Raw genomic sequence first — 12,252 nt, 5'->3', positions numbered from 1 at the left:
ACACACACACACACACACACACACACACACACACACACACACACACAGAAAAATACCTGAAAACGTGAAAGTACCAAAGAGAATCCTTGATAGTCAATGACCGAGAGATGAGAGCAGAGATTGAGTGAGCCTGATTGCACTGACCCTGACTTTGGAAATAATAAGGAAATGACAGCAACAAAATCCATAGCAGTATAAAGAAAAGGCGTCAGGGAGAAACCAGCTGGCAGTTTGGTTACTGCCTTGTGGGAGTTAACATGGGCTGCAAGAAAACCAAGAAACTGTGAGTAATGGAAGTTTCTGGTTTCAAATATGCAATAGATTCAGGATCTGTGGTTTTGTCTGCCCAGGAAGTGGGAAATCCCTCTCAGCTTGTGAAGGGTCTATACTTTAGTACATTTGTCCCAAGCAGGGCTTGAGAGTTACATGAAGAAGATTAATCAGTTGATTTAGGGTCACACAGCTAATGTCAGAAGTAGGATTTGAACCTAAGGCTTTGGTATTTTGCCCACTCATGATACCGTGCTTCTTCAGTCCACATGCAATCTTCTTGTCTTTTTGTTTCTGAATGAGAGAGAGAGACAGAGACAGAGAGAGAGACAGAGAGAGACAGAGAGAGAAAGAGAGAGAGACAGAGAGAGAGAGAGAGACAGTGAGCAGGTGCACAGCTTCCAAACCCCCACGTTAGATTGTGAGCCTCCCGAGGGCAGGGACAGTCTGCTAAGCATGATGACTGGCAGATGGTAGGCACGTAATAAATGTTTGTTGACTGACTCTGAACCCTGTGGAGATCACAGGTTCGTGAATCAACCCTGACATCTCTTAAATCCACAAGACAGTCCAGCAGCAAGAGATAGAAAAAGAAATTCCATTTAAAATAACTGTGGACAATAGAAAATACTTGGCAGTCTATCTGCCAAGACAAACCCAGAAACTATATGAGCACAATTACACAACATTCCTTACACAAATAAAGTCAGATCTAAGCCATGGAAAGGTATTAATTTTTCATGGGTAGACTGAGTCAATTATAATAAGAATGTCCATTCTACCTAAATTGATCTACTTATTCGGTAGCTCAATCAAACTACTGAAGAATTATTTTATAAAACTAGAAAAAAATAATAAAATCCATCAGGAAGAACAAAAACTCAAGAATATTAAGGGAGTTAATGAAAAAAAAGGAAGGAATGTGGCCTTGTTTAACAGTCTGGTACTGGATAAGAAATAAAAGTGGTGGATCACTAGAATAGATTAGGTCCACAATACATTGTGGTAAATGACTGTAGTCATCTAGGGTTTGATAAGCCCAAAGACCCAAGCTTTTGGGACAAAAACTCGTTATCTGACAAAAAGCTGGGAAAACTGGAAAGCAGTTTGGCAGAAACTAGGTATAGACCAACATCTTACACTGTATCCCAATATTAGGTCAGAATGGGTATGTGATTTAGGTGATACCATAGACAAATTAGGATAATAATTTACTTGTCAGATCTATGGATAAGGGAAAAATTTAGGAACAAGCAAGATACAGAGAGCATTATAAAATGTAAAATAGATAATTTTGATTATATAAAATTAAAGAGGTTTTGTACAAACAAAACCAGTGCAACCAGAATGAAAAGGAAAGCAGAAAACTGGGGCAAGGGGGAATTTTTACAGCAATCATCTCTGATAAAAGCCTTACTTCTCAAATATATAGAGAAGTGAGTCAAACTAATAAGACTACAAATCATTTCCCAATTGGTAAATGGTCAAAGGATGTGAACAGGCAGTTTTCAGGCAAAGAAATCAAAGCTTATCTATACTTATATAAGAAAAGGCTCTAAATCATTATTGATTAGAGAAATGCAAATTAAAATAACTCTGAGGTACTACTTCCCACCTATCAGATTGGATAATATGACAGAAAAGGAAAATGATAAATGTTGGAGAGCATGTGGGAAAACTAATGGAGACACTAATGTATTTTTGATGGAGTTGTGAACTGATCCAACCATTATGGAGAGCAATTTGGAACTGTGCCCAAAGGGCTATAAAATTGTATACCCTTCGATACAGCAATACTACTACTAGGCCTGTGTCTCAAAGAGATTTTTAAAAAGGGAAAAGAAGCCATTTGTACAAAAATATTTATAACTCTTTTTGTAATGGCTTAGAATTAGAAATTGAGGGGATGCCCATCAATTGGGGAATGGCTGAACAAGTTGTGGTCTATGGTTGTGATGGAATATTATTGTGCCATAAGAAATTATGAGCAGAATGATTTAATAAAAACCTGGGAAGACTTACATGAAGTGATGCAAAGTCAAATGAGTAGAACCAGGAGAACACTGTATACAATATGATGAACAACTGCAAATGATAACTTATTTCAGTGATACAATGGTCCAAGACAATCCCAAAGGGCTGGTGATGAAAAATCTTATCCATCTTCAGAGAAAACACTGATGGAGTCTGAATACAAACCAAAGCACACTATTTTTCACTCCCTCACTCCCTCCCTCCTTCCTTCCTTCTTTCCTTCCTTCCTTCCTTCCTTCCTTCCTTCCTTCCTTCCTTCCTTCCTTCCTTCCTTCCTTCGTCCCTTCCTTCCCTCCTCCCTTCCTCCCTTTCTCCCTTCCTTCCTTCCTTCCTTCCATCCGTCCGTCCTTCCTTCTGTCCTCCCTCCCTCTTTCTTGTTTTGTGTGAGCCCCCCCCCAAAAAAAATGACTAATATGTAAACATATCAAATTGCTTACTGTCTCAGGAGGGAAGGGAGGAAGGGGTAGAATTTGGAACTCAAAACGTAACAATGAATGTTAAAATTTATTTTTACATGTAATTGGGGGAGGATATTTTTTAAAATATGCCCCAAAGGAGTAGCTAGGTGGCGCAGTGAATAGAGCACCAGCCCTGGAGTCAGGAGGACCTGAGTTCAGATCTGCCCTCAGACACTTAACACTAACTAGTCATATGACCTTGGGCAAGTCACTTAATCCCAATTTCCCTGCCTTCCCCCCTCCAAAAAGGAAAAATTATATATGCCCTGAAGACAAGAGCCTCTAAGTCATAGGGTCTTAGCCTTTTGTGTCCTGGGACCCTTCAGCAGCCTGATGATGTCTCTTGGACCCTTGTGTTTAAGTGCAGAAAATTTAAAAATAGGATTACAAAGGAAAGCAGTTCTATCAAATGCAGTTGTCACCATCTATCTTGGACCTCAGGTTGGGAACCTTTGTCCTAAGAGGTGCTTGGGAGAATAGCCATGGGACCTTTCCTTGTTGGCTCTGACTGTCCCTTTCTGTTTCAGTCTGATGTCATTAACACCATGTGTGGCTACAAAACCATCGACCAGGAGGTGAGTCCTTTTAAGTTGTCAGACCCTTGTGCTTCCTTCCCTCCCCCTGGTTCTGACATGAGGGTCCCCAGCCATGCAGGCTGCTCTGAGGGCTTTAGGATCGGCCCTATTCTGAGAGAGCTTCGAAACTAGCTAGTGTCGTCTGTGGGCTGTGGTGGGAAGAACTCTGGGATCTGAGAGTCAGAAGTTTCAGGGGTTTTAGGTCCAGCCCAGAGGCTTCCTTGTTGTGGGTACAGGTGTTTCCCTTACATTTTTACAGATGAGGAAACTAGCTCTGAGAGGGCTAATAACTTCCTCAGAGTCATAGCCCACAGTTCAAATGAAGTATCTATCTGAGAGAGACAGACAGAAACAGAAGGAAGGAAGAAGGGAGGGAAGGAGGATGCTTCCCTTTTCTGGGCTTTGCAGAAAGAGAGGAGGAAGCTTAGACCAGTGACCAGCCTAGCCTGGGAGACCTCTAAGGTCTTTGTGATTTCCTGTGATTCTGGGAGACCCATGCCCTTCGAGGGGCAGAGGGGGTGTCCTAGCAATGCCTCCTCCCGCCAACGACCCTGGTTCCTCGACAGCGCCTGAGCATCCTGGATGTCATCTATGTCCGCGGCTGCACCAACGCTGTGATTATCTGGTTCGTGGACAACTACACCATCATGGCTGCTGTTCTGCTGGGCATACTGCTGCCCCAGGTGAGGCATTCTTCAGGGATCCCTCCCTTCCCAGCAGGGGTGGGAGCGCTCAGAGGATGGCGGGAGGTGGGGAAAGTATTCATAATAATGGCAAATGGAGGGAGGGTCAGTGGGGCAGAGGACAGAGAAGACCCAAGGTCAAAGCCTGCCCCAGACGCTGACTAGCTGAGCAGGTCACTTAAGTTCCCTCAGTTTCCTCTCTGTGAAATGGGGGTGGTGACGACGATCTTCCTCCACCGGCGCATAGAATGTGAAGCACTTGCCAGGCCTTCCTGTTAATCCCGATAACAACAACAATGAAGGGTTAGGAGCCGCCATGATTTCATGGACAGGGAGCTTCCTCTGCCAGAGCAGGTTGGCGCAACTCAGAGGCGCTTAGAGCCCTGAGAGGCTGAACTTAGCACCTGCAGCTGGTGTTGGTCAGAGGAGGACTCAGCCCCCGTCTCTGGCTTCCTCGCACCCGCCTCTCCTTAATGTGACTGCCTAATGGTCATCACAACTAGCATTTACATAGTGTATTCAGATTTGCAAAGCTCCTTACCCAGGCTTGTCCTTTGGGCCTCACATCAGCCTGGTACTCTCCTTATATCCCCTCTTACAGATGAGGAAACTGAGGCCCAGAGAGGTCAAAGGGCTTACCTAGGGCCTTGATGTTAGTGGCAGAAGCAGGATTTGAACCCAGAGCCTTTGACTCCAAAGCCAGGGGTAATAGAGGGTTTGAGGGGCTGTGTTGGGGGGAGGGCTGGGGAGCCCTCTGCTTTGCCTCCCCTCTCCCTTTTCTTCCCCAGTTCCTGGGTGTGCTGCTCACTCTTCTCTACATCACGAGGGTGGAAGACATCATCTCTGAACACGCCATCACCGATGGCCTCCTCCGGGGGGAGAAAAAGTCCGACCTGGAGTTTTCAGGAGGAGGCTGCTGCATGTGTTATCCGGGGGAGCACCCTCAGGGCCTGTGACATCTCTTCTACCAGACCATGGAGCAGGGGAGGGGCGGGAGAGCTGTGACCCTGGGGCAGAGCTGGGCCATCTCCTTCCATAGATGATGCCAGCCAAGGCCTCTGCCCCTGGTTCCGGCTCCCTCAGACCAGACTGGGAGTGTGGGAGTGGCAGAGTTTGGGGGAGCCCTCATGCCCATGCTCCTCTTTCCCAGGCTCCTCTGGGACCTGAAGGGGATTGAGAAGCCCTTTTCCTGACTCAGCCCTCTTATTCCCCCAGGGACAAAGAGGCAGAGAGTAGGAGGCTATCTGACCAAAGCCTCTGTCCTATTGGCTCGCTCAGTGTCTCTTTTTTTTTAAGGGGAGAAGGCAAGGCAATAGGGGTTAAGTGACTTGCCCAAGGTCACACAACTAGTAAGCATGTCAAGTGTCTGAGGCCAGATCCTCCCGACTCCAGGGCTGGTGCTCTATTCACTGCACCACCTAGCTACCCCTACCCTGTGTCTCTTCTCTGATGCTGGAGGGCCTGTAGGATAGTGACTAAGCCCTAGGGGCAGATCTGGGGGTCTCAGAGTCCTGGAACCTCCCATCCCCCAGCCATGGCCCTGGGGTGGGGTAGTCTTGCACCCCCAATTTCTCTCTCTGTCATCCTACAGTCCATATGGGTATTGATTCAACTGCTGTTCTGGGCCCACTTGATGAGGTCTCATGCCCTTTTCCTTCAACCCACCTGGGAAGCTCAGGGGCCAAAAAAAAAAAAAAGAAAGGAAAAAAGAAAAAAAAGAGATTTCTTAGTTAAGCCTGAGATTCTGTGTGTGTGGGAATAAGTGAGCTTAGCTTGGCCAGACCTGGTACATCAGGGGCTGGTCCTGTGGCATTGAAATTAAACTGTGGCTATTTTTGTATTGATTTATAAGCAAGTGGGAGAGGAGTATGGATGAGTGTAGTGAGGTGTGTGCCTGCCTGGTCCTAACCAGAGTCTTGATGAGTGATGAATGTCTACCAACTGATCATTTGTACCATAACTTCATGATTCTGTCTGTGTCCAGTGCCTTGAGCCCCCATCGGAGGGCTGCTGCTTTGGTGACTCCTTTATATGTGACTTTTGTAACTGTAGAGTTTTATACACAAATAACAGGCCTGTTGGATTAATCTGAATCACGCTCGGGATTGTTTATTCTTCTTTCTCTCTGATTCCCCACTGCAAGCCCAGCCCTGCTTCTTGAAGGCTGTCAAAGCATTCTGCATACATGATCACTCAATCAGCACACAGGATTAAGGGGCTTCAAGTGCCAGGCGTTAAGCCAGGTCCTGGGATGACTCGACAAAAAGAGAGCCAGCTTCTGCTTTTGGGGAGTTTACATGCTTTTAGGGTAGGAAGGTAGAACACAAGGAAGGAAATAGAAAACCCATGCCAAGTCAGCGAATGAAAGAAAAAGCATTGTAAAGCCCTGTATACACCAAATGGGGGGAATGCCAACAGACAGTGAATAGCCCCTGTTCTGAAGGAATTCACCCTGTCATTGGGGGAAATGGCACCAAAAAGAGCTCAGCTTTGGGGCAGGTGAGAAAAGCCCAGAAGTCCTTGGGCTCTGTTAGGAGTTTCCATGATGGGGCCCGGATGGAGAAACAAGGAAGGGCCCATACACTGCTGTCAGACTCAAATAGAGATGCAGGGATTCCTTCAGGCCACATGTTGACTTGGAAAACTGCATGTTTGCATATTTCTATTTTAATTCTTTGTTTTTGTTTGAAGTTTCCCAATTACATTTTAATGTGGCTCAACTCACACTCAGGAGAACTTCGGGCCTGATGTTAGACATGGTGGAGGGTTGGATGCTAAGGTTTGTCGGTTCTCCATTTCTCTGGAATGAGCAGAGTTGGGGCATCCCTTCTCATCTAATACCTGTGAACAGTCAAACAGCCTGGGCGAGTTCTGGGTGGCCGGCCGTCTTTGAGGGTCAGGGTTAAAGGGGGAAGGCAGGTGGGCAGCATGCCATGGTGGTGCAGCTCCTTCCCTTCAAGCCTTGTGTGGGATTAGGGGTTTGATGCCTGGTGAGACATACTCCGGGTATGTATTAGTCCCTCTAGGGGAGTGAAGTGTCTTGTCCATGGTGACATCACTAGCTTTGGCTCAGGATTTGAACCTGAGTCTTTCCTGATCTCAAGTCCAATGCACTTTCCACCACACCGTGCCCCCATCTTTAAATGTGGCATTCCCTGGGTTGCACCATCTGGCCTGTATGAAGAAGCTTGCCTTTTGTAGCAGGGTCAGCTTGGGACTGCTGTGAGCATGGTGTGATTTCTCAGCTGTAGCTCTGCTCAGACTTTGCTGTAGTACTCACTTTACTCTCTGTGGACTCTCCAAGAACAAAGGTCTTATCCTGGGATCCCCCAGCCCCCACCCTGTGAACAGATGCCAGAGGGTCCGGGAACTGGGATGGGGGAGAAATGCCATCTTTATTTTAATGTAGCTGATTTCATTTTCTTCATTTAAAACCATTATTTTGAGGGGCGGCTAGGTGGCGCAGTGAGTAAAGCTCCAGTCCCAGAATCAGGAGGACCTGAGTTCGGTTCTGGCCTCAGACACTTAACACCCACACACACACACACAAAACTAGCCGTGTAACCTTGGGCAAGTTACTTAACCCCAATTGCCCTCCAAAAGGCAAATATGTGTGTCAGTGTGCATAGATGCAGCTTCCTTGCTGGGGAGTTTCTTTGTCAGTGAAATAACAGCTCTCGCCCCTGTTCTGTTCCCTGTGTGCCAGGCACCGCACTAAGTTCTTGGGTCCTAGGAGACAGACAGAAACCAAAGCATTCCCTGCCCTTAAGGTGTTTACAGTCTCCTGGGGAGATGGGAATGAGCCCCCTCTCTGCTCTCTCCACCTTCTTTCTTCCACATTCGTCTGTTTCTAACCTCCCACTGCAGTGTCCTCCTGTCTTTCAAGACAGTCACCAGAATTAGCCAAAAACATCATTCTCCTGCCCCCAAATCTTGTCTTTTAGCAAGAGGGAGAACAAAGAGGAGGTTGGTGAGGGGCACCCACAGAGCTCACTGATAAGGAGGGAACCCTGAGGGTGGCAGGGGCTAGGGGAAGGAAATGCAGAATAAGCCGGCCAGGAGAAGTTTGGGGCAATCCATTTATGGAAATCTCTTCTCCAAGTAGATAAACCTTGGGCAGGGAGAGCCCTGGAACATCTAAAAAGCTAGTTTCAAATGCCAGACTTGTTTGTGTTTGTTACCAGTCCTGAGTTTCCCCTAGTTCACATTTCTGAGGGTAGGTGAGACCTGACAAGTGTGGAACTTACAGTTCACAAAGTACTTTACATTTCTAATGCTGTTATAATAATAGTTAACTCATGTTAAGTTGAGGGGCTGTGGTGCACTGGGTCGAGTGCCTGGCTTGGAGTCAGGAAGCCATGAGTTCAGATCCATCCCCAGACACTAGCTGTGTGCCCCTGGGCAAGTCACTTAGCCTTGCCTGCCTCAGTTTCCTCTTCTGTAAAATGAGCTGGAGAAGGAAATGGCAAACCATCTCAGCTGGAAACCCCCCAAATGGGGTCATGAAGAGTTAGACATGACTGACATGACTGAACAACAGTGTAAGGACTACACAGGGTGTCCCAAAAGTCTTAGTAGAGCCTTAACCTTTAATAGATTTAAGACTGCACTAAGACTTTTGGGACCCCCTATATAATGATCACTCAGGTCCACAGGATTCAGGCAAAAGGAAAAATAAAATCATGAGTTCAGTGGCAATCATGCCGAGCTCTTAGTGGGGAAAATTCCTAGCATTTAGCAGAGGTTGGATTCTGAATTACTTTGCAGTTATTTTTCTCTGTACTCAGCCCCTGGCCTCTGTGGTTGAGACCAAGCTGAGGTTACTGGAGACCTTTGGGCAGCCAAGGAGCAGATTATAGTGTAGTGGCTGTGGTGGGCAGGTACCAAGGGGGAGGGTTTCTCCGAACCTCCTCTGTCCTTGGGGAGGTGGGTACCCTGGTGGCATCAGCCAGGCCTTGGGCAGAGCTGCTTGTTGAGTCCAGCCAAAGCTGCCCCCGCCTCCAACCCGCCTGGGTTGGCATGCTTTCCTCCTGGACTTGTCTTTCACTGGAACTCCCCAATTCCAGCTAACTATGCTTTTATACAGGACCCTGAGGCTACATCAAAATCCCTCACCCAACAGATTTTCTGTCTGCAATCATTTCACTTTATCCAATGGCTCTGAAAGACTTCTCACTCTTAGCCTCAAAAAGCTTTTAGAAGTTGATTGAGATGGTAGCTTTTACCTAGAGAAGGTATCAAGGCTAAGATGTGGGTGGTTTGGGTTCAATCCTTATACAAGCATCACTGAACCTGAGGATTCCTTGGATAACCTTGGAGCGGTTACTGTAGGCATTAAAGTTCCCATTTCACAGGTGAGGAAACCGAGATTTGGAAAAGCTAAGTGATTTGCCCAAAGCAGCAGGAAGTCAGAGGTCTTCAAGGCATGGAGGGGTGTATAAAGGTCCCAGCGCTGTTTATGAAACTCATTTCCAGAGAGATTTTGCCCCCCCCCCTTATGCTTTTGCCTGAGTGTGTGCACACATGCCTATATGCACATTTTGTTTTGACTGGCCCTTGATTTATGGTCATAGATTGGTGTCTGGTCTGTAACTTAAGGTCCTGGAGAGCTGCCTGGGACACTGGGAGGGGGTGGTACCCTCAGGGTCATATAGCTGGGATGTGGCAGAGGCAGGATTTGAAACGAGGACTTCCTGACTGAGGCTGGTTCTGAAACCCCATATCCACCATTCATGTATAAGCCTAGCAACATCTGTGTCTGTCAAAAAGCACTCAAATGCTTACTATGTATGCATAAATATAGAATTGTAAGCAGATTGATAAAGGTGGGATGGGGGTCAAAGAAGAGTCCATCATCTTTGGATCTATGTGGAGGCTGGGAATGCCTTTGTATTGAGGATTTCCTGCTCAGGTGTGGATGGGCTGCATTAGAAGCCCCTTTTAGTCTTAAATCACTATGTAATACCACTGTTTTTATTATACAGACTTTCACCTTTCAAGAATACTTATACACCAGGATAACTTGTACTGTGCTGCCCTCTGGTGGAAGATGTTGGTTTAAGCCCACCCTCACCCCAGCTCCCCTTTCTTATTGTCCCAGAGATGGGGATATAGGCAAAATAATTTTTAATATAATTAATATAAATAATTAATATAATAATTAATATAAAAAATAATTAAATAATTATTTTTATTTAGCAGAGGTTGGATTCTGAATTACTTTGCAGTTATTTTTCTCTGTACTCAGCCCCTGGCCTCTGTGGTTGAGACCAAGCTGAGGTTACTGGAGACCTTTGGGCAGCCAAGGAGCAGATTATAGTGTAGTGGCTGTGGTGGGCAGGTACCAAGGGGGAGGGTTTCTCCGAACCTCCTCTATTTTTTTAAAGGTTTCCAAAGTAATTTCTTCACCCTAGCCCGTTGACTCAGATAATACAAGCATTATTGCCCCCATCTTCTAGGCGAGACCCAGAGAAAGTAATAGATTTACCTTTAATATAGAGAGACTACCTTGGCTTAAGAGATCATCTAATGATGATGGTTGTATTTTTTTCCTTTTCAATGGGTGGAAGGAGAGACTTTGGAACTGAAGAAAAGACCATTTAACTCAATCCTCATTCTACAGGGAAGGAAAGTGGGGGAGGGGGAAGGAAATGTGTCTAATTTGGGGCCACTCAGTTAAAAAGGAATTCAAATCCAGATCTTTTTAATTGGAAATACCTTCTACCCTACAGAGTCATAGAATCCAGCCTTCTCATGCCTTCATACACTCTCCTCCAGTGTCATTCTTGTCTGTGTTTGTCCTGGGTGGGATCTTAGCAGCCAATGAGTCTGCTGCCCCCCCACACACACACCCCATCTTACAAGTGAGGAAACTGAGGACCAGAGACTTCAAGAGATTTGCTCAAAGTTGCAATGCTAGTAAGTGTCACGGGCAAGGTTTAAACTGGTGCCTTCCCTGGCTCAAAGTCCAGTACTCTGCCAGAAGAAGGAGGGACCATGGGGGAAGTGGGGAGGGCGACAGACTGAAATCTGGAATAGACCTTGGAGATCATTTAAGCCAACCCTTTCATTTTACAGACGGAGAACTAAGACCCAGAGAGTGAGGTTGACTTGCCCAACATCATAGCTAGGGAGAAAGGAAGGATTTGAATCCAGATCCCCTGACTCCAAGTCTCTTTCCCACTGTACTATGGCTGCTTCTGAATGAATTGCTCTTCATTTCTTACATGTTAGATCTGGTCACTCTCCCCAATGAAATTTTCAGCATCCCAAAGTCAGAACTGCGTCTTCCTTTCTGTTCTCCAGATAATAGAGACGCACTGTAGCCCCACTTTTTCCTGAGAAGTCGCCAATACTCCATTTGGACACCAGGGGGCACTGCCCACTTGTAATTCAAAACCTACACATCTCCAGGCTTGGCATTCAAAGGGATGGAATTCCCTCGGCAGGATGGGTAATTGGGAGACGGGATAGGACTAGACACTTGGACCCCCTGGGGAGTAGGAGGCAGCTTCTCACCCATTTGGGTGCTTTAGGTGCTAGCAAAGGAAAGAAGGTGTGTTTGATATGTCTAGGAGCCTGAGTCACACCCCTTTCATTTACAAGCTGGATGATCTTAGACAAACCCCAGGCCTTCTCAGACCTTCAGTTTCCTCCTCTTGAGGTTGAGTCTAGATCAGAAGGTCTTAACCTTCCGGGCACCCCCCCACCCCCATATCCTGGACTCCCTTTGGAAGTCTGGTGAAGTAAATCTGTGATCCCTTCTCAAAATAACATTTTAAATGCATAAAATAAGATGCACAGGATTATAAAGGAAATCAGTTATGCTGAAATACATAATATCATAGTAAGATCATAAATGATAGGTGAAGAGCCCTGTATTAGAGAATCTTAAAAGTCTCTTCCATCTCTAACATCCTAGGACCAGGTACTGTTAGCAGAAATAAGGATCTCAGTCTCCAGGTGCTGAATCTTCCAGAGAGAAATGGAAATTATATGAGTTAGAGTTTAGAAATGGAGTCCAACTCTAACTTTATGGTTTAGGAAACTGAGTCCCAAAGAAGGGAAATGACTTGCCTAAGATCATATATTGAGGTTGTCTAGTAGAATACAAGCCCCTTGTGGGCAGGCACTATTTCACTTTTGTTTCTATATGCCCAGTACCTAGCGCATAGTAAGTGCTTAACACCCAGTGCCTAGCACATGGTAGGTATTGGACTAAATAGAATAGTG

At 46.0% G+C, this 12,252-nt stretch overlaps 1 protein-coding gene across 3 annotated transcripts in view; it reads left to right on the top strand.

Moving 5' to 3' along the window:
* Positions 1 to 6,113, top strand: part of TSPAN15 (tetraspanin 15) — a 72,598-nt gene extending 66,485 nt beyond the window's left edge. For all 3 annotated transcript variants that reach the window (XM_069071466.1, XM_069071463.1, XM_069071464.1), the window contains 3 exons: positions 3,290 to 3,337; positions 3,904 to 4,020; positions 4,809 to 6,113. In XM_069071466.1, coding sequence (XP_068927567.1) covers positions 3,290 to 3,337; positions 3,904 to 4,020; positions 4,809 to 4,976 — 333 coding nt within the window. In that variant the 3' untranslated portion in view covers positions 4,977 to 6,113. The remainder of the gene's footprint in view (positions 1 to 3,289; positions 3,338 to 3,903; positions 4,021 to 4,808) is intronic.
* Positions 6,114 to 12,252: the final 6,139 nt, after the last annotated feature.

Source organism: Petaurus breviceps, unplaced genomic scaffold (genome assembly GCF_028583685.1).
Source record: "Petaurus breviceps papuanus isolate PSGF00001 unplaced genomic scaffold, PetGlider_PUasm1.0 90825, whole genome shotgun sequence".
NCBI classification, from domain to species: domain Eukaryota; kingdom Metazoa; phylum Chordata; class Mammalia; order Diprotodontia; family Petauridae; genus Petaurus; species Petaurus breviceps.
Note: the sequence above shows the minus strand (reverse complement) of the source record. Positions and strands in the feature narration are given on the sequence as shown.